Genomic DNA, 27,990 nt, shown 5'->3' with positions numbered 1-27,990 from the left:
CAAACATTTACATGAATGAAGTTATTCAATATTCAGAATGTCAGCAGTACTATTTAGTTTATCTTCAGTGGGAAAGACATGAAATGGGCATTTGAAACTGCAACAGGAACATTGTAGTCAGTGGCACTGACGACCCTGGAGATGAAGAACCAGGTTTCTAACTGTGTTTTGGTCTTACAAAAAAATAAAAAAAACCCCCAAACAAACCACAAACCAAACAAAAAACAGAAGCACATCAAAGACAATGTTGATAAACCATTATTTAAGAGCTGTGGTTAGACAATTGACCACTGAAAATTAAATGAAACTGGATGGATAAATGATAGCCCAAATGCCTACAGCATTTTAATTTATCAAGCTCACATAGTAAGAATAAATAATAATAATAACAACAACAACAGTAATACTCTCTTTGCTCTCTACCTTATTTAATTTTTGTTGTTAAATCACACTTACCTTGGTTGGCAAGTGGCAGCTTATAATACAGAAAATAAAAACATTTAAATATTTTAAATAGATGGATTTAGTACTTTTATTGCCTATATCTAATAATTGAAAAGGCAAGAACCAGAGTATTCAGTCTCAATCCAATCGTGTCATGACATTCAGTCTGCATTTTATTTAGTCTTATGACAAACACTACTCCAAAGTACTAAAGATTGTTATATCAAAGGAAAAGCTGAGAATTTCTTTAATAAGAAAAGCAGTTTCTAGGTCTTTTCCAAGCATGTTATTCATGATACTTCACAAGCTCTGTAAAGTTATTTAAGTTCAGAATAAATTTTCAACCCCCAAAGTGACTCTAGGTGAACCTGCTCTACCTTGGCCATCTTTTCCATCTTCCTTAATTGAAATTTCTTAAATTTCTATTCTTTGTTTTTTCTATGTTAACCATGTTCTGGCTTCACCTCATTCTGCTAAACCATCTACAAGAATAACTGTGATGGGCAGCTGGAATAAGGTCCACCCACAATCTGAGTGGATGCAAGACTGGAACACTGAGCTACCCTGACCGTACCTGACTGTTTAGCCAAGATCTTCAATTAGGTTTATTAACTTGTGATCTGCAGCTCAGTAATGCAATAAGTCTTCCAAAACCCAAAAGCAGAAAAGTTTGTATATGAGAACATGACACCCACATACTTTACAAATCAAACATATTTGCCTCTTCCTTTCCTAATGACAAAACAAACTGAGAGGAAGTTTTGGCAGTAAGACTTTAGATATAACAATCTTCTCTCAGTAGTTATCCTCATGATTGTTTTCCCATTATTTCCCTACAAGACAAAACTCTAATTTTTTGAACTAGCTTCTCTTTTACTTCTACATATCTATCAACCAACCTCTATTTTTAACTTTCTCTGACAAGCCTTCCTTCCACCTTCATCTGTCCTTGACTCTTCTTATGCTAATCTTTGCTATATCCACATTGTTTATGTCGGTTTTCCTCCTTGACTTACTAAACAATTTTCATTTTTTTCCCCATCATCATAACTTGTAATAGTATTTTAAATTATGCTAATAACCTAGTCTATAGTAATATACAAAGACCTTTTAATGCAGCCACAGTAATAAAATGGCATAATTATTGTAATTTCAACCTAAACCAAAGTGAGTTTTAGTATGTTGTTGCCAGAAGGTTTCTTAAACCTGCCCTATGACTGCAGAAGAAGTCTTGGTCCTCTAAAATCAAAGCCTGTTATTTGCAAAATACGACACCTGGAAATCCCTATTATGTTTATAAAATATATCACATATTCTTCTGCTTATGAAATTATAAAAGTCGAAAAATATCAATACTCTTGAAAACTGATACAGCACAAAAGAGCTGAATGCTGCAAAAGGCATAAAAAAAGGAGAGAAAGAATGTGGTTGCAGATTTGTGTAAAGCAGCAAGGTGAAAGGCAAAGTTCGGCAAATTTTTCCACTTGATATGCCTCTGCTATATGGCAATAATTGACAAAGCAGTAATCTTAGGGAAACGAGTCAAAGACACTCCTCTAGACTTCATGTCTCAAGACTTCACAGTAACTAGTATACAACCATGATAAACCACACCTTCTCTAGGAGAAGCAGATTTGTAGATACTAAAATCAGTGTATTTGCATAGCAGGCACACTACGTCATACTTTCAGCTCTTGATACATTTTTAAAAAATGCTTAATTATAAAGTTTGCTAATTTATAGGATCATACTTCAGAAACAGTCTCCCAAGGGAAGCAGAAGTTAGTGTGACATGCTTCATTACTGTTATCAGATTAATTCTGTTCCAGTGTGATTCTGTTCTGTTCCAGACAGATTTCAAGTTACAGTTTAGCCATCACAATGATATCAGAATGTCTCCCAAGATTTCAATATGAAATACCATTAATATCTAGCCTGTGTGCATATTCTGAGCCATGTTTCTCTGCTTAATCTTTCACTAACTGATTAAATTATACTGCTTCTAAAGCAACTAATATAAGTGACTTATTATGAGTGGCATCTCACTGAAGAAAAACTGTGAACATAAAGACCTGAAGTCCTCTGGCTTCAGAAAAAGAATCTGAAAAGTATTATCCACCATTTTTTCCTAGCTGACTTTGTATCACACATTAAACGCATACATCTTATTTCTCAATTTTAGTATTATTACTTTTTTTGGGCTATAAAACATAATTAGCTTTTCCTCAGTTCTGTTGCATAATTTACATGTAGTGTATACTGTGCCAACGTATGTTGCAAGGAAACTCCTGCTACATTTCCAATACACTGGTGTTAGTACACATGGAAAGGTAGCAAAATTTAAAACACCTTCACAATGTAACGTGCCTTCTCTGACGGAGAAGTTCTGATAATGCAATAAAGGCCAAAGAAAAATAAAATACTTATAGATCTGAGCCAATGTTTTCCAGGCAAGATTTTGTTTGCTGTTTAACACTTACTGGTCAGTTCTTAGTGCTCTCTCTTATTGGAAGAAAAAAGAAGACCGTCAAAAATTAAATTCTACCTCTGTGTCAAGAAATCCAGTTGTACTCAGTGGTCTTTTTTCTTCCAGCACTACTGTAGCAGAATTTATAGCCCAATCTTTTACTAAATCTTTCTGGTTCTCGTTGATAACAGGCCTATTATAATCCTGGCTGTCATCCACTCCAAATACCTGAAAATGAAACAACATTACATTCATTAACCCAATACCATCCTGATACAATGTTCAATGTTAATGGATGGATGGTGGCATGCTGAAGAGTGAACTTAAGTAGGTTTTGTTGTATTATGCTTATCTGTCATCTTGGTGAATTCTACAAATTAAATATCAGAAATATCTACAGTAATTAAAAAAAAGAGTGGAAGTCTATATCAACACCATGAAAATTCAAGGAACTGCTAGTTGGAATGGTCAGATATGAAAAAATGACACTTTGATGAAAGAAACAAAGGGTAAAAGTAAAATCATTTAAAAAAAACCATTTTACCAGTTAAGGAAAAACCCAATACTGGAACCACAAAATTTCCAAATTTTGCTATTACCTACTGAAAACAAGAAATACAAATGCTTACATCTGCTACTAATATACTTATTGAATTATTTCTCTAATACAAACAAATTTTCAGTTTTTCATTTGTTAGGGACTTAGCAGATGTTAGAAGTCCACCAGGCCACATGAACCGTGTAGAGTCATCTCATTCAAGATATGACTTGCCACAGTTCTTTTACTACACTGTTTCCTAATGATGCTTATATTAATCCCTTCCACTTATGACAAAAGTAATTTTCCCATGACATTTTAAAACCGTTGTTCAGGAAAAATGTTATTACAACGGCAATTTAGTAATAAGTACTTAAGCAGGAGAGCCAGAATACTATCTGTCAGATTTCTTGTGAGTCACAGATACTAAGGAACATGATTTCAGAATTGATGTATACTTCAGAGATATTTCAGAGAATTTTGTATCTTGGAAACATGTAATTCATAAAATTTTTAAATTTCTGCCTAACAAATTCACTACTCTACTACCAAGGACTTAGACGTTAAAAAAAAATTTACAGAATAAAATGAACCTCCCACACACATTAAAATTGGAAACTAAAAAGAAACTGTTAACATAGAAAATTGCTTTGTCTTCTAGAAAGACAAAGAGAGGGGAAGAAGGAAATGATCTTCACAGATGTTATCCTCCTGTAAAAAATACTACTAGGGTAAAAGAGAAAAAGAAGTACAGAATTATTTTTTCCCCAAAAGTGTTCTGTAACTCATGTTTGCACAGGAAAGTTTGAGGACTGGTCTACTACAATTCTGAACAAGGTTAGTGTGTTTAAAAATGGATTCACCACTAGATGGCCACAAACTATAATGTTAGTTTCTGAGAAGCAGACAAAGGAAAAAATAATAATTAAGCACCCTGCCATTCAACTGCTTATGCTCTTCTAATTGTCCAGAAAGACCCTGCTATAGTATTTATACATTTATACCTGAAGAAGCTTTCTCAAATGCATTTGTATTTCACTCTCATGAAAAAAGTCTGCTTTCCTGCCATTTTACAATGCAGGCATGCTCCCCAATTCTCAATTTATACAAAAATTATGTCTGGATACACCTAATCAGAAAATGCTTAAGAGTATTTAAAAATGTTTATTTACTTTTTTTAAAAAAAGAGTGATATGAAAATTTTTTGGTTTAATGATATTATTTGCACAGTTGTAGTAGTTTTTGAAGATGCAAACCAATTATCATCCACTGACTCTTTTCTTTTCATATATCACTATTCTGCAGGCACTTTCTTTGTGTAGCACAGTTCCATTGATTACAGGTTTTACATGTTCTTTTAAATGAAAGGAAATTCTGTTTTTATTGCATAAGTTCAAAGGAAAATATTAATTCCACACTTCCATATCTAATCAGGGCTACAGGAGCAAATTGCTGCCTGTAAATTGCTTCTTATTATCTGACAGCACATTGATTTACCATTGCAAATTTCTTTACTTGTATCACAAATAACAGCATCTAATGCAAATTTCTTTACTTGTATCACAAATAACAGCATCTAATGCTTCTTTCTTTCAGTCTTACCTTTTCTGATAGTGAACTCCTGTTTAAACAAATTGGGTTATTCTTCTGATATTACTGAAATTACAGCAAAACCAAATCTGAATCTTGCCTATTTTTTTTCTGTGAAAGATAATATGGGTAGCATTAAGGCCCATATAATAGATTTACCTCCTAATACTACTACTAATCAGAAAAGATAAAATATTTGGGGACAGTATTATTAGACAGGGAAAAAATCTTCAATAAATGTGTATTTTTGTACTATAATTTCATTCTACATCTAAGAACACTGATATGTGCATGCCCGTGTCCCTGTCCAAGTTCTACTGCTACACAACTGTAAAGTTCCTCTTCTCACAAGAAAAGATTCACACAAGTGTGATATAGCCCAAAGACCAAATTTCAGACTTGTGATTTATAAAATCCCTTTGAAAAGTCTGTCACTAACACACAATTAAGACTTTAAATACAAAAACTATCCAAAAGATAAAAGAACTCATGTTCAGTATTTGATAAAATTGTCTCTCTACCGTCTAGAAAAATGCAATTTGTACTTTATGGGTTGCTACAATAAGGTATGTGTGCAAACAGCAGGCTGTTGTGACTGAAGCCTGAACAGAAGGACACCTGTATCTTCCTACAAAGACTAAATACATTCTTCAAGGCTTCCAATTCTTCAGATGTTTCTGTTCATTAAATATCTTCACAATTTCAAAATCCTTTAAGGGATGTCTAGGAGATAACTTAATGAAACCAAGAGAATCCTGAGGAAATGCTGATGACATGCATCTAAGCATCTCTTATCTATTTATACAAAAAATTGAGATTTCTTTCTGTAAAGCCTTTATTTGTCAGAAGCAGAAGGTACAGCTTAAAACAGAAGCAACTATAAGATTATTTTGATTACGTGTGTTTTGGGGAAGAAAAAGATGAAGGCAGATTCCACAGTACGGATATGGACATGTCGAGCTATTTGAAAAATGAGAAGAAAGACTTTTTTATTTTTTATAAAGGAGGTAAATGGATTCTACGCATTCATCTATAACTTCAAGAACTTTCCCAACCATCAAAAATCACACATATCCAGCACACATTGTCAATGGAAAATAAAAACTTGCCTGACTCTTTTACGCTTTTTCTACATCACTGTAAATAATGACTTTCACAAAATCATGATCTTGCATTTTTTGAGAGAATCTTGGGAATGAGGAGTAATGTAAAAAAGAATAAAGAGGAGTAATGTAAAAAAGAATAAATAAATATAAAAAACAATTCCTAAAAGTATTAAAAAACCACAACAAACCAACAGATATTAGTGCTGTTTGTTTTTTTTAAACAGATGTAATTTAAAACTGAAACTACCAGAGAAAGATATTTCTAAACGAACAGCTTCCTATAAGCAATCATTCTGGAAAGTTAAAAGTTTTCTGCCCTGCTTTGCCCAATCATTAATTTTTATGAAATTATATTTTAGCAAGAAGATTACATTACTTCATCCTGAATACTTCAAGTTTCATGAAGTTACAAAACAAAAAAACCAGGATGACAATTTTCACAGAATCCCTGTAAGTTGACTGATGGAAAAATCTAGACACGGCACCAAGTTGCACCATTACACGGGGCTCCTGCAGGGTCCTGCCACATTTGTAATGGTAGAATAGTCAGAAACATGGTATAAATTGTGGTGGTGGTATTTAAAAATGACTTATTATTATGAAGCATGGAACAATTTCCATTGCAAATCAGGACATTTTGAATGGCAAGAGAATGACAACAACACTTGCTGTAGAAAGTCAAGCCCCATCTAGGAAATGTAGTCAAAACAATTTTGTTTAACCTGCAATCCAGTTGACCTCTTAAGTAATGGATTAAACAGGTGATAGACTGCATCATTTTGGTTCCTTCAGTACAAGAGAGACACTGTCTAACCAGGAGAGCTCAGCAGGGACCACCAAGATTGTCAAGATTAGAGCCCTTTACCCATGGGGAAGAGTCTGGGGAAGCTGGGCTTTAATCAGTTTGGAGAAGGGAAGGTTTTGGGGTTCCCTAATAGCAGCCCCCCAGTACCCATGAGGAGTGTATCAAGATGGCAGCCAGGCTCTTCACAGTGGTGCATGGCAGGAGGACACGGGATAACTCGAGTAAGTTGAAACAAGCAAGGTTCAGACAGGACAGCCAAGCAAGGTTGCCTAGTCTTTGCCGCTGTAGGCTGTGAAGACCCAAATGGATAAATCCTGGGCAACCTGTCACTCAAAGGTGACTTTACTTTGAGCAGGGGTTTGAACTAGAGATCTCCTAAAGTCTTTTTCAGTTTATGTGATTCTATGATCCTTAATAACAGTAATCTTACATAACTTAGCATCTCAGGTCTTTTAGCGCAGAGAGTCAGCCTTGAGAGAGCCCCAAATATCATAAATAAGCAGGGAAAAGGGGAGTTCCTGACAGATACTTTTCAATTTCAAAACAGGGAACAGTAAACCCTCCAAAGATCCCCTTCTACATTCTGTGGTTCAACCAGTAAAACAAAGGAACAAAACAGTAGGCTAAAACTGTAGCAACTCCCTGGTGCTAAAACTATAGCACCATCCTGTTACTGGAATGCAAACTCGGCCTGAAAAATACAGAGGCAAAGTAAAAATAACTGATGGCAAAATAATTGCACCTTAATGAGGATATTCATAAATTCCATCACTTTATCTCAGCAATAGTTTTTCCAATATTCTGAGAATAAAACTTTACCTCTATAGGCCAGTAATTTTTAAAATTATTTATCGAACCACAAACAAGAATTAACAAACCCTATGTAAACCAACACAAACAAGATGCAATCATTGCAAAAAGTACTGGCATATTTTTGGAGACAGCACGAGCTACAGGACCAAGTCTGAGCACATGCCTTGCCCTGTTTGGCAAGGGCTAGTTTTGTAGAAAGCAGAGTAATCTGTTTTGGCAGGCCATACACACCTTCCCTGCGAAAACAGATCATGACTCAGAACTCACCTGCTTGTCATCATAGCTGAAACACAACTCTCACACAAGCTAGCTTTAGTGATTGGGATTGTCTCTCCCTTCCCCCATTCCCCTGCCCCCCAGTGAATTGATACTTTTTGTAGCATAGATGAACTATACTTGAGGTGAACATAATGATTTTAGAATTAACTATCAAAAGTGATGATTCTTTAAAACTACAGAGGGCTTTTTTCTCTCTCAATATATGGAATACCTTCTAGAAATTAAAATAAAAACTGGTCAGAAAAAAATAATGGCAACAGGAACCATTTTTCTGAATCAAAAAGACAATGGCTTAGCTAAAAAAACCCCCACCCCCAAACTCCCACTAGATGTTTTCCTTATATGCTTTTAAAAAGTTCTTGACTAAGAAAACTTTTTCCAGTTGTATCTCATTTACATGCCTTTCAAAGTTCATAATGCCTGGACTTTATGCTTACTTTAATTTTAAACTATTTCACGGCTTATAATTATTCAGTACTTAATGAAAACAGACCTAGTTCCTCCTCCAAATCATTACTGAAGACACTGATATCAATGGGAAAAAAATAGTCTTATTTGAGACTTCTAACAGATATGTTCACTCTGTTTTATAGCAAATTATGTAAATTAGAATGGGGATTCTACTGTTCTCCACACATACTGACTACACAAAACATTAGAAAGCATTTCTAAGAGTATGAACACAAACGAGTAGCACAAATTTTATTCAAAATACATATCTGAAGAATCCTATTTAGTTTTAAAATTTTGAGTTACTAAAGTTTCCCCAGTAGTCTTACTGCTGTAGTCTGAATGTGAAGGATATGCAGTAATTTCTAATAATATTAATAAAATCAGAGAAATCCAACAAATAAATGAGATTCTAGATGCAATTCAGAGAGCTTTAACTAGGAACCTATTTATTAATTATGTTATTTGAAAACTAAAATTATTTCAATAATTCTTTTTCTATTCTTTCAGATCTTAAGAACAGACACAATCTGGAAACATATACTTGAAACAGATATGATTTATATTATATTAATGTTATTAATTTCAGTGCAGGCAATCTGTATAAAAGGAACAGAATAAAACCTAAGGACAAAAAGTGTACAAAAGAGAATTCAAAGATGAACAGTTAAAAAAGAAAAATAAATCAAAGGAGAGCACAGGTAATGGACAAGGGGCTACACTGCACAGTGCATTAATGAAAGGATCATGGCAAAATAAAACAAGGAACAAGCGATTAAATTTGAAATAAGGTATTTGTCATTGTAAAGTAATGAGAATGTGAATTATGATTCATAACTTTTTTGGTGAAAGGAAGATGACGAGTACATTTGATTGTCAGAGAAGTCAAAAGTAGATTTCAGAAACTGAGGTGTGAACTGATACAGTCAGACCAGTAAGAAACAAACTTAAAAAAAAAAAAGGGCTAAAAGCATGGGTTTGGAAATACAAGCAGAATTTTGAGCACAGTTTGGGTGTACTAAGAAAGAAGAAGAAATTGTAAATATGCCACACTCAGAGGATTATTGATTGATTGACTGGAAAAGAGGATTCCAGAGAGCAAGGAAATTGAAGAGGCTTCAGATCCATATCGCAGATCATTTTGGCAATCTTGCACTTAGTGTTGAGACTGAGCTCCTGATAATTCTTCTAAAGAAGGTAGTTCAGACATTCATAATATACAGCAAATTGGTTGTTAAAAGTAGAGTTATTTATCATACAGAAAAAAGGCAAACATTTTTTCCCACCTTTCAGAAAGCGTGATAAGAGTACAACACCTCAGCTCACTTTGTATTTAGCTACTGCATGAACTGTGTTTAACCAAGTTGTTTCTGAGGAGTCTGATTTTAATAGTTTTCACTTGTTCTTGGCAGTTATCCTGGCCATCCCAGGCAAAAAGACTGTGTTCTGTGCAGGGCATATCTCATGCATAGCCATGGATTTTCACAGAAGCTGTTTATGCCATTTTAACTACATATTGAAGTTATAGAATCAGATTCAAGATGCTCTGGTATAAAAAAAGCTACATAAGCAAATGAAAAGGATCAGTGTGCCAAGTCTAAGAACTTCCTCTTAACAGACACCAGTTACATATTTACATGCATACATATTTTGTCCCTGTTTGCTACAGTGAAGAATTAATTTTCTTTTCGATTCCAAATTCAAAAGGAGACAATAAGTTTAGAGACTACAAAACTCCTCATAAGAAAAAAAATTATAAATATCCTCTGAACTCTTGACAAAATGTATATGCTCAGATGATTTGACAGACTTCAACTGTTCCATGACTTTTTAGCATTATATTCATAAAACACAGCGACTCTGCAGACAAGACATTCTGTGGGGCTAAAAGGCATTCCTTTCTAGATGAAACTGCTAAAGCAATGCTAACATCAATTAAGCCCAGAGGGTGTAAAAAGACAGGAGACCTGCAAGTCATTTTCTGAAAATCGATATATCTATCTTAGTTCCTTAAACAGTCATTGAAACATGCTGAGATTTTTTTTTCTCCTTATTCCTTGCCCATTGATTATTTTCAGTAGTTTTTCCATTTACAATACTGAAAAAAATTGCCAAGAGGAGTCCATAACATGTATGTTAACTCCATAACAAGAGGAGTTATAATAAAATAATAATCTCCAGGATTATTGATAAAATTTTAACAGAGGAGACAAGATCTGGCATAGAAGCTTTATGAACACTTAAAGCAACAACAAAAATCATTCAAAAGTACACACTCCTTGAAAAACACATCAGCCAGCACTATAATACAATATGAATAGATATATCCTGGGAGCAAAAAGAATAAGGATAATCCATTTTATTATATTCATCTTTCAGAATAATTTCCATTCATACTCCAATTAAAAAGTCAAATCAAACTGAAATAAGTATCATTATGAACAGAAAGACAGAGTAAACAAAATTGGAAAACCTGCTGTCTACAGTGAACACCAACAGTTTTCCCTCCTAAAGTATTATTCCAAATTTTTAAAGGGGAAAAAAGAATCTCTCTCCAGATTGAGTCAATAAAGTAAGATCTTATGTATACTCATTGCATAGTACATAATCAAATAGAATTCAAGATGATAGCCTGCACACTAAAAACAAGGTCATTACTATTAGGGCCTATCTATATAAACAAAGACTTTAAACATCTAAAATATGGACTCTGGATTGAAAAGAAAGTGATTAAATGGCCACAGTAAGTCTTTTTGAAGATGGCAGAAGGATGGATTGAGGTTTCATTTTGATACGTTTTTTCAAGTCTTACTTCTGCTTGGGAATCAGTATGTTGAATTTCTGATCTAAAATTACTTTGCTGATAAAAAAATTATCTATCAGGAAATCTAAATGAATATAACATAACTGAAGTAAAAAATCTGGGGACCAAAGAAAACTTCATCTAAGCAAAATGTTTCCATATGCATATGAGCTGCTATAACATTCTAGGTTCCCTGGTTAGGCAGGCTGATGGGACTTGAAACATACATATAGCCTCAATTCTATTCCTTCTCTTCCTCCACATGCATAGAAGAGTTTAACTCTGCTACAGTAAGTTGTACAAAATACTTCCATTTTTAAATACCCTAAAATGAAACTGGATGAAGAAGAAATACAAGAAAAAACCTTACACAAAACAAACAAAAAAGGACCCTCTCATGAAAATCCTCAAGGAACTTGTAAAAAAAACATTGAGTGGTTTTTATTTATTTCAATAGCCTCAAAGTATTTAATATTCCAAACACATCTAGAATTATTTGCACATTCATTTATTAATATTTATTACTTGAAGTACTTTGCTTTATTGAAAAAGAAAAGTCATTAGCATGATAATTTGGTCTCTTTATATCAACAAAAAAAGAAGAGGAACCACAGAAGCACCATTCTGAATTCTTTCATCCACTGACAGACTTACCTTTTCTGTGAGCCATAAAGATTTTTTAACGTGATATGACAGCTGAGAACAACTTTCTTCTAATAAATTTATTTCAAAACCACAAAATGGATAGAAAATTTACAGTTCAGAGCTAAACAGAGAGCAATTGCTAAGTGTTAACAAAAGAAAGCACTGCACCTGTCTAAAGAGCAGAATGGCTGGATGTAGAGGAAAAATAAATCCTTTGACTGTGCCCCATTTACTCATGTATTTTATGTGGTAACAGTAACACTGAAAACATGTTCTAAACCAAGCCAAGATCCTGAATTTGTTTTATTTTGCACTTAGCAGTTAGTTGCAACAATAAGACCCTTATTCTCCTAGAAGGAGTTGTGGCTTTCTGAAGCTATTTCAGTAGAGGATATTGTATGCCTGGTATGTTCAAGGTGGTCTTTGTAGTATGTAAGAGCAGCTTGTCTTCTCTACACATTGATGAAATTGCTCTCAGTTGTAATTTTAAAAAGAGCTCTGCATGTCTAAAAAGAGAGACATCATCTATTATTTTTTTCTCACTATTAACATATTTATTTTCTAAACCACAGCCTACTAACCAATTCATACTTCTCTATGAATTTGAGTGACCTGGATGCAGAAATATCACTGGCTAATGAAAGGACTTCTAGGAAGCAAGGCTTATTGTTATTTTTTAAGTGTTCTCTATCTATAAAGAACATTAAGACACAACCGTACATGTCTACTTGCATCTTGTTTTAATGTTTACAGCTGAAAACTACCTGTATACATACTCTATTTTTTTTAATTAAAATAATTTTTTTTAAATTCTTGCAAATTTGAAAGTTGTGTAAGACACAAGTGTAATATTTTTGGAATCTTACATTTTAGGTAAGTGACAGACACTCACCCCAAGACAGTCATCACTGCAAATATATGATTACTCCTCTCTGTTAAGGAAGAGTAACAAAATTAAAAAGCTTCTATCTGTTACTTATGAAATGTCTTCCTCTTTCTTTCTGATAATTCCTCTTTCTCACATTCTCTTCTCAAAAGTCAGGCTTTAAAGTGGTTGAGAAATAAAGATGGTATCGTTTGCTATTCTACATTTCTGCTGTAGTGACAATACTTTTTTTCTTAGAGACTGAAAGAATAGAAGAGGAAGAAACAGATCCATAGCAATCTAAATGAAATCAAGATGCTGAATAAGCAGGACAGCATAGTTTTTGGATTTTTTAAATCACTTCACACAAACATCTATTTTTCTTGAGACTATTTCCTACAATCTTTAATAAAAGGCTATATTAATTAAGTGAAAACAGTACTTTTGAAGGAAATGGTATAGCTCAACATTAAGGTTTTCCCCTCCTTTGTTTAGAATTACATAGACATTTGGGGGTTTTCCATTTATTTTCAGAGAATTTTAGCTTTAATTTCCTGCATGCCTCTCTTGGATTTTTAACTCAAAGAAGCATTAATAATCCCACCTTCATTTTTGACAAGTTAATACTACTCTTGCATTTGTGGTTCTCACGTTCCTTTCTAGAGAAAAGAGTAGACTCTGCCTACAGAAGTAAGGCTAAGGCTAGGGTTTCCCAAGTGAATGAGTCACACTTGGAAGTAATCTTTGGATATTTTGGTCACTCTCATCCTACCCTCCAATAAAAGGGAAAAAAATACCCCAACCCAGAAGTACTTTATTCCACTGGAAATTCTTTAGGTGAACCAGACACAGATCTTAGCACAATTCTAATGTAAATTGCTACTGACAAGACTGCACTATTTGTGTAAATGTTTTAGAAAGTCATCCTTGTTATTTGTAGTGCATTTTCACCCCAGTCCTAGCAAACTAAACTCTTGAATTTCAACTGAACTTTTAACCCAATAGACACTCTTAAATGAGACTCAATTGAGCAGGCATGGTAACTGCTCAGAAAAAGGACTGATTTGCCAACAATGAAAGAGCAGTTATAATGGAATTATTTATAAGATGTATACCAATAATTCTTGTAAATCCTCAATAAAGAAGCACAGGAGTCAACAGGCTAACAAAAGTCTCTCTTTTATAACTCACTTATTTCCCTTTGGCAAAGTAAGAGTACCCAAGGCATTAGCAATTTAAAATAAGAAGGAAATAAAGCTGAGCTCAGCAAGAGGAAGAAATTCTGGCTTCCATTTGGTTTTGATTTTCTTCATTGGCTGTTTTTCTGCACTTCATAAAAATAATACCATACTTCTTTCATATTACCAAATCAAATATGAATTGCATAGCAAGCTTCTTTGAACTGGTCATAAAATACAGTGTTCATAATTCTTCAGTACAGATATGAAACGAAAAGATACGGAAGACCTCGAAGAAAAAACATCTCTGCTTTACTTCATAGTAAATCTTTAATTCCTAGTGGTGACGCTTTTTAAGTTAGCAGTAAGGGACATTTATGATATCCAACACTTTACTACCATCCCTAACCCTTAAATTCACCTCCTGTTCCTGAATCTCTCCTCTAACAGGAGAGATTTGTTTCAAACAAAAAACTGCAGACATCCTGAATGCATACTGAAGGTCACAAATAATTTGAAATCTTAGCAAATGTTAAACAGTATTAACAGTTTTATAAAGTAAATAAATTGTCTATTTCCAAATGGTTTGGAAATTTTTTTTCTGGTTTCCAAATAAACTTTCTTGAACAACTATGCTTAGCTAAAACCTGACTTACAAATTTTCTGATGCAATTTAATTGAAGATTTATAACTTAAGAATTACATGTAGAAATTTGTAGTCGCTAAGTCAAAGCAATGGTGTTCTTTTAATATTCACTTGCTTCATCTGGAATGCCTGTAGTTATCAGTTGTTTCTTGAATACTGACTCAAAGAAGTCAAAAGTTTCCTTTTCAGAATCCATAAAAGGCAAAATCATTATCTTCAGCATTTTATTGAAAACAATACCCTTTACTTTAATCCCCCTCCCAAACACTGCACACATACCTATTATAAAATAAAACCACCTATAATAAAATTTCTCATTTCCCCACTATATCACAATTTTTCTACAAAATCAAACCAGTGAAAATTTTGCAGAAAATAATTTTCAACATTAGCCAAAGTTAATTCTAAATGTATTAGTGTATTTGTTAAGCTATGAAAAAGTTTAGACACACAAAACAAATCCTTAGTTAACTGTAAGACAAGTAAGTGAAGAATTTCCTGTTAAATTAGCAAAAAACTAGCCTAGAATTGGATGCAGACATTCTACAACAACGGATTATTTAGGAAAACACAACAAAACCTGAAAAAAATCCATCTCAAGAGTCATTTGAAGCCAAACGATCAACGATAGTTTCTCCTATGCATACCTTCCTGTAGAACCTGAAGAAAGAGCTACTCGAAGTTATATAACACAGATATTTTTAATGACACATACTATTTGTATTGTTATTTATATTTCTATTGTTACCAATAACCAAACTAGGAGATTTACACTGCGGTCATATAAACACTTCCGGAAAATGAGAGCATTTTTATACTTACTCTTTATAATGGACACCAAAATTTAAGTTCCTTAAATTATTGAATATACTTTTTTATAAGTATAGAAAACATTTACAACATATGTCTATATGATAATTTGAATAGAACCAATTTATATACTGAAAAATATAGAGATCGTAGGCTTTTAAGAACAAGTGAGTATTTCCACAGGGACATACAAATTCATATCTAACAACCCTCATAAAAATACTAGTTAAATGATTTTGCTGTCTAGTATTCTTACAGTATTTAAATCTCCTAAAAACACAGTGAAACTACCAAACTAAGAGAAGAGCAGTATCGGACAAGAATAATTTTTAGCAAATGCATGCTGCTGCTCTGATGACATTCTTTATTTCATCATTATAGACTGGTTTAAAAACTTGTGTTATTGCAGCAGCTTTAATAAGTAGTAGACTGCTGCCCATATATCACGTAACCCTTTACCATCAGTATACATTTTAGATTTCTCACCTTGTCAATCATTTTACGGGCTTCCATTTCTTCAGAATTGGGATTTTCCAACTCAATAGTGTAAGTACCTTTGTCACTCTGGTCATCCTCATTGTCCTTTTCAGTAGCAGCAGAAATATGCTGGCTTTTCAACTTTTTGTCCATCTCCTGGTTCTGATTAGGCCTATGGCCAAGACTTCCTGAACTCCTTAACAACGCAGCTTGTAAGGCAGGTAATGCAGCAGAGGGTTCTTCTGATTTTTGTTTTAGAAGTTTGGCATGAACACCATGTACTGCTCTGTGATGTGATGAGCTGGCTTGCACAGATGAAGGGACTGCTTTCTCTCCTGATGTAGGTTTCGCTTTTTCAGCTCGCGTGTGAGGTGTTGGAGATGGAGATTCTGGGCACAGAGCTCCTACATTCTGAGAAAAAGAGTAAGAACGTCTCTTTCGAGGATGGTCTTCATCAAAAAACTCAATCATAAAGGCAGTCTGACTCAAACTGCCTTGCTCTTGCTGCTTTTCTGTGGAATGGACTTTCTGGTGTGACTTTTTCAGCTCTGTATGATGATGTCTTAAGTGTTCTTCAAGTGCTGCCCGTTTACTGTAATGCCGGTGTGCACCAATATTTTCTGAATCACTTTGTGTACCATCATCATGCTTATTCCCTACAAGCAAAGCAAAAGAATATATAGCACAATGAAACAAAGAAAGACCCAACCCAACATATACAAAAAAACTCAAGCAGAAAACTAGAAAGGAAATGATTTCAAACTGGATTTCTCTTTCAACTCCAACAGTTTTCAGTACAAATTTCTCTGCAAATTTTGTACAATTCCTGGAAAGGCAGGCAGTTTGCTGCAAGTCTAACAATGAAACACATTAGAAGCTGATCAGTAACAGGAGTGCACTTGAATTACCGTTTTCACCAATATTCTCATCTGTGAACGCTTATCATTGATACACAAAAGTCAGTATTTTACCAGCTGTAGAATAGTATGTTTTTGAATCATATTAACTTTGTTACACAGCGTGTTGATTACAAATGACTACTGACACATTCTAGGCAGGGTTAAGAGGAAAAAGAAAACCTTAAAATAGACCTTCTGATAGCAGAAATAAAACATTGGGAGCCACAGTTCATATTGTTGGATTCCTCACACATTTACCATAGCTCATCATGAGAAATGTCTACTCAGAACTGAATTCCTTATTACTCTTTCCAAGAAGAATGAGTTTTTCCATCATTCACCCCACTCAGTACCTGATGTATGCATGTAAAATGGATTATTTACTTATTCATTCCACAAACTACTGTGAGATCTATGAATAAGGATTATTTAATAAAACATGTATACTCCTATGAATACACTTTGCAACGATACCTGAAGAGGTAAGCACGGAAGGCTGGATACTTACACGTTGTAAGTCACATTTAACACACAGCAACTTCATGTACAATGACAGTGTCTACCCTCCTAAGTCTTTAGCTTAGTTCCCGGGAAGGAACAGTTTCACATTCTTTGAACTCTTCTGGATCAAATCTTTCTCATGCATATATAGAATGTACAATTTGTAAATTTTTTTATTCTCAAGAGGATAGCTTTTTTTATGTTTTCTCACTTAAAACAGTTAAGATACACAGCTATTATTCAGTTACATAGTAATTATATATTGGCTAATCTTACTTATGAGAATAACAGCACTGAAAACACAGTTGAAATCCCAACTTACATTCCTGTTTTCTACTTTTTTGAACAGTGCCTACAAAAATTATGGGATGCTTCATATACTTCCAAATAATAATAGTAAACAATTTTACTACTGGGACTTTATTACAGAATATTGTAAGAAAAAGCTGAGGACAAAAAAACAGTAAGTTTTGTTTTGTTTTTTAAATCGAACTTTCAAAGCAGCTAGGTATATTCTTTACTAAAAAATAAAAGCAATGAGTGAGAATACAAGCAGCTCATAAAAGATTACAAAATTCAGGTATTTACTATGGCCATATGCACCCCATAACTTACACCTCTTTCAGATGAAAATTAATCAGACTTTGAGAAGCTTCTGCCAGGAAAAGGATTATAAACAAAGTCTCCTTCCTATTTATCCAAGTGTCGTGGCTAATATTTTAAAGAATGTTCATGAATACAATACAGTACCATGAAGACCAAAGAATTCTGTTCTGTGATATACTCTGGAAGAAATAATAAACTATTATTTTAATGTTAGCATATTAATATAATTCTGTTTTCAGAAAATTTTTTAGGTTAATTTGGAAGAGTCAGCCTTAAAAAAGCAGACTTTTGATGAGTAAAAGAAAGCATCTTGTACCAAGTCCTAGGTAGTTTAAGAGCTAGACATGATAATGTTGCAAAATCAAGGAAAATGGGAATTGAAGGGTTGACCCACTGAAATTGAAAACAGAAAATAAGAGACTTGAAAAAATTCTTCAGAAGTTTTCATTTTGAAAGTTCAAATGGCACTGCAGTCTTCATCTGAACATTGAAACTACTTTATTCTCTATTCTGCTAACTGGCATTCAAAAGAAAGTACACTTATCATATTTAACATTGCATTTAATTTTATTTGAAATGTCACTGTCTGCAGTAAATGAACATTTATAATCACGTGGAACTGCATTCAAGAGCAGCACTCTTATAAATACAATATTCCACAAGCTTAGTATAAAAATTGAAGCTCTTGGTTTATTTCAGATTTCTGACTCAAACTTGACTTCATCAAATACGATCCATTTAAGCAGAGTAACTTCATGATGTATTCTTTGCCATAAATGATTTTCTTAGAGCATATGAATATTCACAGAACATACGCTATTGAAAGAGTTGCTAAAAGCATAAATTGAACTTCAGAGCTTTGATTCTAAAAAGCAATTCAGCTTTTTAAAGTAATGCATCGGAAAAACTGAAATAAATAAAATTTAACTAAGGTTTGGATTTTTTCCTTTTCATTTTCGAGACCAATGTTTTAAGTAGCTGATGCTTTCAGCTGTACTAGAACATCTCCAACTATTATACTCACTGTAAGAGGATTTAGTGTTTGGTTTCTTATCCTCTTTTTAAGACTTAATACTGCAATAAAATTTCCCAGCCCAGATCCTTGTGCACATGTGGAGTATTCGTCATTTCAACTGAACTCCGCAAGGGCTCAGGGATCCTCTCACTGGATGCTGGTGAGGAATTGTTGCTTTCAGAAGCAAGCATAGCTGGAATCATTCACTTTACCTTTCAGCCTCTTCAAGTACACTGGAACATCACTCTTAATACTTTTGGAATCCTCCTCTGTTGGTTCCCATATCATTCTAGGAGGATTGTTCTGTGCTAGCCAATCTGCTACTTTGCTCTCTGCAGCCATCATCACTGTTTGAAGCCCAGGCAGGTCCTGACCACTGGAGGAAGAAGGTTTTTTTGACTTGTGACGCTGCTCCGATGTGAATTTTGTCACGTGATCTTTGATCTTCACTTTTCCAGGAGTGTTGTCGTCGAATTCAATGGTAAAGGAAGCATGCCCTGTGGCTGCTGCATGGGAGCTTTGGGTGTCTTTTGTTGGAATTTCATGAATAGTGCTCTCTGCTACCTGTGAAGCTTGTTGGAATTCTTTGGTAGGGATTTCAAAATAACTTGGCTCCCTACAGAAAGGATAAAGTTCTTCACTTGCAGATGCAGACTGCTCCTCAGCTTGCTTGGCATCTGTGCTGCCTCCTATTAAGAAAAATAAGAAAACAGATTTCACAATACTTGGGAACTCCAGGTTCTTCAAGAATTTTCTGAACTCCTGTAAAGGCCACTTGGGTAATTTTTGGAATAAACAGTAAGATTGTGGAGAAGACTGAGCAAGGTAGTTCTGGAAAACCAATTCCAGAATTATAAATAAAAAGTTTTAAGGAAAAGACAGTCTGAACTTTACCTGTAAGGCATATAAAGTGGCAAAAATCTCACCCAGAATTTGTCAGAGTGCACTCCAAATATTTTTAAAAGATGCAAAGGTCAGATGAGTTATTTGAACATGGCAAGCAGATAAATCACATCAGATAAAAAGTTGAGATTATCATTATCGCAATTTCAAACTATTGGAGAAAAACTCAAATCAAAGTGCCCCAAAATAAGTGCTACTGGTCTGGCTTCCATATCCTGCAGTGGATAGCTAGTATAATTTTGTTTGGTAAAATTCTTCAGAAAAACAATTCACACATTAATGAAAAATAAATATTAATTTTGGTTTGAAAAATTTAACACTGATAAGCATGGGAAAGTGTTTTGGAATTCAAACACTCATGTTTCTACAAGGGATAAAACCAAAGAATAGAGCTAAATCCTGCTGTCATCTGCTCTTATTTTACTTGTTTCCTAAATTTGTACATGGACAGAAAAAGAAACAATAGCTGGAAACATGCAAAATGTTACCAAGCCATGCTCTCAACAGCTAAAGAAAGCAGAATGTGGAAAAAGCACAGGGTAGTAATTCCAAGTTCCACTTTACAGCTGAACTGAACAAAGGTTAACGCTTCCTGTAGTTGCAGCGAAGCTGTCAATGTGCCTTTAAGAAAGCACACCTTCTGGTTGCATTTCATGAACGAGTAAGCCAGCCAAAATATCTAGTATAGAGACGTGCTAAAAGCAACACAAGCTGGAGATGTTAGTAGCAATGTCAGGTTAGATTGCAATGAAAGAATTCTGAATAGCTCCTACGTGATTTATCAGGGACCACATTAAGACGTTTAAGAAATCATTTCAGGTTGCCAAGTAAAGAAATAAGACTGCAATTAATAGATTTCTGGTGCTAAAAATAGCCACACTATATCAGCTGAGACAGTTAATATTTTTCTATGAAACTACTGTGCAATAAGGGAGCAACACAAAGCTTTATACTGAAGTCAGGAGTTTAAGGGGTAAAGGATGCAGGACATTGCAATGCACTTATGCTGTTCCTCACAAACACAGGCATTTTGTGAGGATTTAGAAAAAGGTTAAAAATAAAAAAAAAATAACAAGGATGGCAATTTGATGTAGAGAAATATACTTTTTAAGTGAAAGAATAATAGCTGGAAAAGTTAAAAAAAGAATGATGTTATGGAGAGGAAACAAAAATAGTACACATTCTTTATTATTGCCATGTTTGGATACCAACTGGATAAAGTAACCCTGATGCAGGTAACACAGCTTTTTAAATTAATTTTCGCTAATAACAGTTGTTGGAAACACAAAAGATATTCAGAATTCAGACAGGTTTTTCTATTGTGCTGTTGCATTCTAAGAATTTCCTAGCTAACGTTTTTCACTGCACTATCAGCTACCTTATGTCTGTGGGGCAGTTTTCAGACACTTTGACAGTACCTCACTACTCCTCTCCCTGGGAAACCGAATGTCTTTTAAGTACCCTTCCTGAATACAATTACGCTACCAAACACACAATATAGAACGAATCCATTTTATTTATGCAATGTCCATTAAAAAAGCTTCTGTGTTTATACAGAAAATGTACAGAAATGAACAAAAATCACACTTTGCAGCTCCTAGATTTTAGGTAAAGTACCATCCCTCTCCATTTGTTTTATTTAGCTAACAAGTTGGAATGGATCAAGCTCTAGCAGGATCAAATCTAGAGCCTGGATCCTTACAATATGAAACACTGTCAATGAACAGGAGAGTAATCCACCACAGAGCCAATTCATAGATATCTTATTTTTTTCCCCTGCCATGGTTCTACTCAGACTTTGAGTCTACAATTTCATACAATTCCAATTTAATTCCAATTCCAAATTAAGCAAGTGTTCAGTGCTCCTTCAAAAGATAACTGGCTAATATACTGTGTTTTGAGAAATATTTCTACTTTTGGGCAAGGCAGCAGCAACCTACTGGCCACACAAAACCCATTATTTTTCAGTAAATATGAAATAGCGGTTCATCAACATCTTTTGAAAATCACAAGATTTTAGCCTTCTGCATCGGATGTATGGCAATGAGGGGATCTCTAACACTGGTTTATCAGCATTAATGAAGAACTTCATGAAAAAATTTTCCATGTGAAACTTGCCTGCACCAAGTTTAACACCTGAAATCAGTTTATACTACGATGACATGCACCATATTTGATTCCAATATTTTTAATTAAACAGATGCTAGAATACAGTTTGAATCTAAATTATGACAGTTTAATCAAAAGAAGTGAGAAAGTGAACTACAACTAAATTGTAAATTTTACTAAACTAGAAAAATTTTTAGAAATTATTTAAAGAAAAATATGCAAAGTTAATTTTAAGTACTTAAAAATCCGATTTTCAGTCTGAAGTACTTGCATTTTTAGAACAGTTAAATACATGAGAATTGATTAGGAATAAGGAATTGAAACAATGGGGAAAACAAAAAACTAATACAGATCCTAATCTGAACCACCCTTCGGTATTTTTCACCCAAATTCTAAATGCAAGTCCTTACAGCTTTCTAAATATTACAGAGAGTGATCTATAAAATAGCCTTACCTTTGAAATCCTATCATAAAATGTCATCTGCCAAGATGAAGGAAATTATATATTAAATAAATACAGACAACTTTAAGAGAAAACCCTTAAGCAAATACTGAAGATAGCAGTAATCACAGCTCTATAATATTTTAAACAGAACAAGTAGAGTATCTGTATAGCAAAAAAAGCAATTACATGGAATTGGAAGTGTGTTTTGGGAAAATGAGGGGACAGGTAGGTTGTGAACTGCAATCTCTTTAGGGACTGAAGAGATTTCTGAACTGGCAAGAGTGAAAGGAAAGAGACAGAAAAAAGTAGCAGGATATCTGTTCACAGAGATCTCTCATTCTAAAAAGACAACTGTGTAACTCTTTCTACAAGGCAAGTAAGGAAGCAATACTGGTAGCTGCTACACAGGTGTAGTCAGACTATTATTGAAACAATGAGTTTGTGTGAGACTAGGACAGAAACTGTGTAATATTTGAGAAATCATAGGCTTAACCAAAGGGAGATTCAGGGAGATCCTTTACTAGAGAACATGTCTTATGAGGAAAGGCTGAGAGAGCCGAGTTTATTTAATCTCAAGAAGAAGAGGTTCAGGGGGGACCTCATCGCTCTCTACAAACACCTAAAAGGAAGGTTGTAGTGAGGTGGGGACTGGTCTCCTCTACTGTTCCTGCAGTGAGAGGACCAGAGGAAATGACTGTAAGCTGAGACTGGGGAGATCTATATTAGATATCAGAAAAAAAAATATTTCAGTGTGGGCAGGCACTGGAATAGGTTTCCTAGGGAGATTGTGGAGTCACCACCCCTGAAGGTGTTCAAGAGGCATCTGGATCTGGAGCTGGGTGATTTGGTTTAGTGGTTTAGGGGTTACAGTGGTAGCGCTGGGTGGATGGTGGGATTGGATGATCTTGAAGGTCTCTTCCAACCTTGATAATTTGATTTGATTCTATTCTACTCTATCCTAATCAGAGATGATCACCATCAATATTCACTTCGTGACATTAGCAGAGTTGATTACAATTTGTAGGACTTTCGGGTTTTTTTAAGTCTTATTTCTCAAGTTACACACACAGGTAGTCAGAATCCGAAAATTTTACTTGCCAACCTGGACAAGAAATATCACAGGTGTCCGTGCCATTCAACATAAACTATCACATATACAAAAAACTGCCTGTGTATATGAATACATTATCATCTGCAAAAAAAGGAAACCTCAGAAAATATTTTTCACAGTCTTCAGATTTTTAGTAGTGCTCTTCTCTTTCTGCCTTAAAAATACAATTTTAAGAATAAAACTTGTAAAAGAAAATGATCTGGAATTCACAGAGCATTTATTGAAAAAATGTCTGTAAACCTGGAGCAATATATTTATTTGCAATAGGTATAAGAAGCAGCCAAGATACCATATGTACACAAAATCCCAAAATATTTTTAATGTTAGCTTTTTATTTGGCACTGTGCAATGATATGTGTAATGAAAAGAAGCTGAAGTTAGTGCTTTTGAGTGCTTAACAGAATTGCTTTTTTTTCCCTTTCTCTTTCTCTTCATATTTTCCTTTCTATTTCCCACTTACCATTCAGGTTCTTTTTTTTTTGCTTTAAGGCTGAATCACATTTTTCACTTTTTAGTTAAAGACAAGATTGAAACAAATACATATAAAGATTCACATGGTATTAAATAAGATCTTTGTCTTTTAATGTTGTCATAACCAGTCTCATGAAAAAATATCAAAATCGGTCTCTCAAAATAAAAATATAAAACAGCATTGTATATAAATTCCCACCTCTCATTATAAATCACTTAACTACCTGCTTTAAAGCATCTGAAGTGAAAAAAAGGCAGAACTAATTTTACTTAAATATACTGGTGTGACAGCTCTAAAAGGTTCTATAAGCTCCCCATGACATATCACACAGATTTGCTGTTAGAGCTTTGCAAAGCAAGCCTTACATATGCAGCATTTGCACGTACTCCATGTCAAAACTCAGTAAAATTCTAGAGCAAACTTCTAGAAACTTTACTGTTAGCACTAGTGATTAAACATCACACGTTACAGTGTGTGTAATCTCCTACACACACTGATTACACTAGTATTTCTAAAATAACTCTCAGCCTGCTTTACCTGAAAATGACACTATTTCTTAAATGTAAGGAATGTTTAATCTGACATATTGTTATGCAATACTGAAATTAAAAGAATACTTCATGTCAAAATGGAAAAAATTACTGCAGATTATTAGGAGTCTGCTTAAAATCTTACTTTTCTCTTCTTAGATTTCTGGTAAAGAAATCAGCTACTACTGAGATCAGCACAGAATGTAGTTTTTGCTTTTCCAAGAAGTGAGAGTATAACACATGGCAATAATAATAATTACTCACCCAATAAACTTGCCAATAACAACGATCATTTAACAGCTGCAGTATAAAGTCACATCAGAGGTGTACATGCAACTCTTCATTTTAATATGGACTAGTGGATCTATGGATCATTAAATTATAGTAACATGCACATCAAAAAACACAGGTTTTTTCTTTTTAAAGTTTTTCAGGATATTCTGTTCTGTTTGCAAATAATTTCCATTAGTGAGTTTCTGTTGCGATAGAAATACAGTAACATTGAAATAATCTTATTAACTTGAGACTGTAAAGATTAATCATCTATAGTTGGCTTAGCAGAAACAAATCTCCCACTTCTATCTCCTCATTAAACCTTGCCCCATCTCTTAGAATTCATGCCTATATGTATTTGCTTATATTTTAAAAATAACTAAACATGACAGTCTTCTGAAGTTTCTAATTTTCTTTTGTACAAGTGTTTCTTTATAATGATTTCCTATCATTACAATGATCTACATTATAAAACCTAAGCACATGAAGAAAATACATACTAACTTGTTGACAATAAGTTAATGTTTTCATGGCATGTAATTGTAGGCCAAAGGGGCCACAAAAGCTTATGACTTTACTCCAAAATTGCATGAAAACATTCAAAAAATCTCTTGCCTGCTTCTACACAGACGTTGTGTTCTGAGATTGAGGAAGTATGTCCATAGAAGCAAATGTCAACTCTTATCAGGTTTGCCTTCTCACACTCTCTGCCAACACTACTAAAAAATACCTATAACGGGCAACAACCAGACTAGTGGAACATACAACTAATGTCTACTCAGAGATTAAGTGATCAAGCTAAATAAATCATCTGTCTATATAAGTGATTTTAGTTCTACATCCTGGCAAATTAAATGGCTTTACAAAAATACCAGGGTTTGGATTTTTCCCAGTAGTGTCTTCCTATACCATTTCACATACACTTTTGTTTAGTATGTGCTTACTCAAGCTGAATTTCATTCTTACAGATTTATGAGTCTTTCAGTTTCAGAAAACAAAAGCTATTCCTACACTCCACTTAGATCAATACTATTCAGAGGAGATAAATTCATGATGAAACAAAAACAAACATAAAAGGGATTTGCAATATTAAAAAAAAAAATTGTATTTACCAAGAAATTGAAATAATTTAGAAAATATTAATCCATTTTCTCTGTTCATCATTTACCTTATGCTGACTTAGCTAAGGCAAATCATGTCAAAAACACCCCCAAAGGTCTGTCTAGAACAAACTTATTTTTGTCTGCTATTGAAACAGATGGCACCTTCGTGATTAGTTTGAGAGGAAGTTGGAATCTTATTTTTCTTGGACCTCAGGAACTAAGATAGAAGCACTGATCACTTACTGAAAAATCTCTTGATAACATAAATACAAGAGCATGTAAACCATTTGAAATATTGCTTCTGAAAAAGCAATTTAAAAATATAAAAATAATAGACACATTACTATATGGGAGCCGGAATCTTGTGTCATACCTTCTTAATGGCATGGCATTGCATCAAAACCACAGACTTTGGGATAATACTTTCTAATAAACCCATATTTAATGAGGGCAAACAATATGCCTGTTTCTTAGATTAAAACAAAGTAGATAGATACACGTGAGTAAGAAAAACCTGATGAATTCTTACTTTTGTTACATTAGTTTGCTACAGACACTGACATCTAAGCAATAAAACCACAGATACTACAGATTTTACCATCCTTGTTTTGGCATGTACAGCAAGAGACTTAGTCAAAGGTTTCATAGTCAAAAGTTAATGCTTCCCTGCAATCTGGAAAGCAAGGAAAATCACATGGCTAGCAAGTGTACCAATGACATGACTCAAAGGCAAGAACTTAATTCTTTTTCCTTGTAAATGATGGCATACGCACTTTTCCTTTTTGTTGCCAAAAATGGAAGTGGAAAAACATCTAGCAGTCATTGTCTCTCATTATTACCGCCATTAGGAACAAAATTTCTATTCCTTAGGAATGCTCAGAAGTGTTTGAAGAACACATTTCTAGACAAGATTTGAACTGTAAAGCTATAAATTATTAATGGAGGATATTAAACCTGTAGTTAAAAAGCCCCCACAGGAGCACACAATAGCATACTCTACTCAAGGTGAGTACAGCAGACGTTTTTCATCAAAAAACCAATCAAATAAGAAAGTGTTCTATAATTGTACTGCATTATGATGCAGTTCTTTTATGTGTGAAAAAATTGTTTAAGTTGCACAAAAATGGTCACCAATGTAAATTATTTCCTCTGGTTTCCTTCTACCAGTCCTAATCTTAAGGGACTTACTTTACTGTCTGAGTCATGACAGCTTTGGAATATTATGAAAAAGGTCACTAAAGGCCATGACAAAAAGTTAATTCCAAAGACCTTGACTTCACTACATTGAAATATTCATTTAGTTTGATTTTACATTTAAGACTTTACTCCAATTTCTGCAAAACATGATTGATGGTAACCATGGCAACTACTATGATAGGAAGAGAAAAATTCTCTCCTCAGTTAAAGTACTTTAAAAAACTGCAAACTTAAAAACTGTTGGACCTTGAATGCATGTCTAAAGAGCTACAAAACACACAAACACGGTTGAATTTTGTCCTAACTTGAGTAAGTTTTAAGGTTACTCTCTTTATTAGAATAGCAGTCACTTTATTTATATGCCTGACGATAGATAAAAGCCTAATTATAGACACAGAGATTGAAGTTTTGGCAATACGCACTGTGTCTAGACAAGCTAACGAATAAAAGGGTCTGTATTATGGGGAAATAAACATCACCAGTTTAACTTCAGACTATACAAATCTTCACTGTGAGAATTATGAAATGCAATTCCCATTAATACAGCATTGTTGAATTACAGAAGATAATGTTAGCACAGATCACCTTATATAGCTAAAAGTCAAACATAAATATGAACCAGCACCATTTATTCTCAGAAACTATTTTGATAAAATATCCCTATGCATATAAAATGACAGATATGGATTAAACTGAAAAAGAAGACATTAGATCAGGCAATGTTATTTGCTATATCTACTGATAGAAAATTGTATTATATACTAGAAAACTGACACGCTAGATGTGAAATTGGTCTCTGGAAATCCACAGTTTCTCACAAAATGTTTTTAAACTAACTTAAAATTTATAAGGTTTTCATCTTGCACACTATGAAACTTCCGAACATTAATAGCTGTTTAGGTCCCTACTT

The 27,990-nt window shown here is 34.0% G+C and overlaps 1 protein-coding gene across 14 annotated transcripts in view; it reads right to left on the bottom strand.

Annotated features, from left to right (window-relative positions):
- Positions 1 to 27,990, bottom strand: part of CEP170 (centrosomal protein 170) — a 98,665-nt gene that overhangs the window by 31,526 nt on the left and 39,149 nt on the right. For 9 of the 14 annotated variants that reach the window (XM_032683320.1, XM_032683319.1, XM_032683321.1 and 6 more), the window contains 3 exons: positions 19,150 to 19,626; positions 15,926 to 16,572; positions 2,990 to 3,139 (listed from right to left, as the gene is read on the bottom strand). In XM_032683320.1, coding sequence (XP_032539211.1) covers positions 2,990 to 3,139; positions 15,926 to 16,572; positions 19,150 to 19,626 — 1,274 coding nt within the window. The remainder of the gene's footprint in view (positions 1 to 2,989; positions 3,140 to 15,925; positions 16,573 to 19,149; positions 19,627 to 27,990) is intronic. The other 5 variants (XM_032683331.1, XM_032683330.1, XM_032683326.1 and 2 more) reach the window with 2 other exon arrangements.

The sequence above is a fragment of the Chiroxiphia lanceolata genome, chromosome 3, assembly GCF_009829145.1.
Source record: "Chiroxiphia lanceolata isolate bChiLan1 chromosome 3, bChiLan1.pri, whole genome shotgun sequence".
In the NCBI taxonomy this organism is placed as follows: Eukaryota; Metazoa; Chordata; class Aves; order Passeriformes; family Pipridae; genus Chiroxiphia; species Chiroxiphia lanceolata.
The sequence above is the reverse complement of the archived record's forward strand: the minus strand, read 5'-3'. Positions and strand labels throughout refer to the sequence as shown.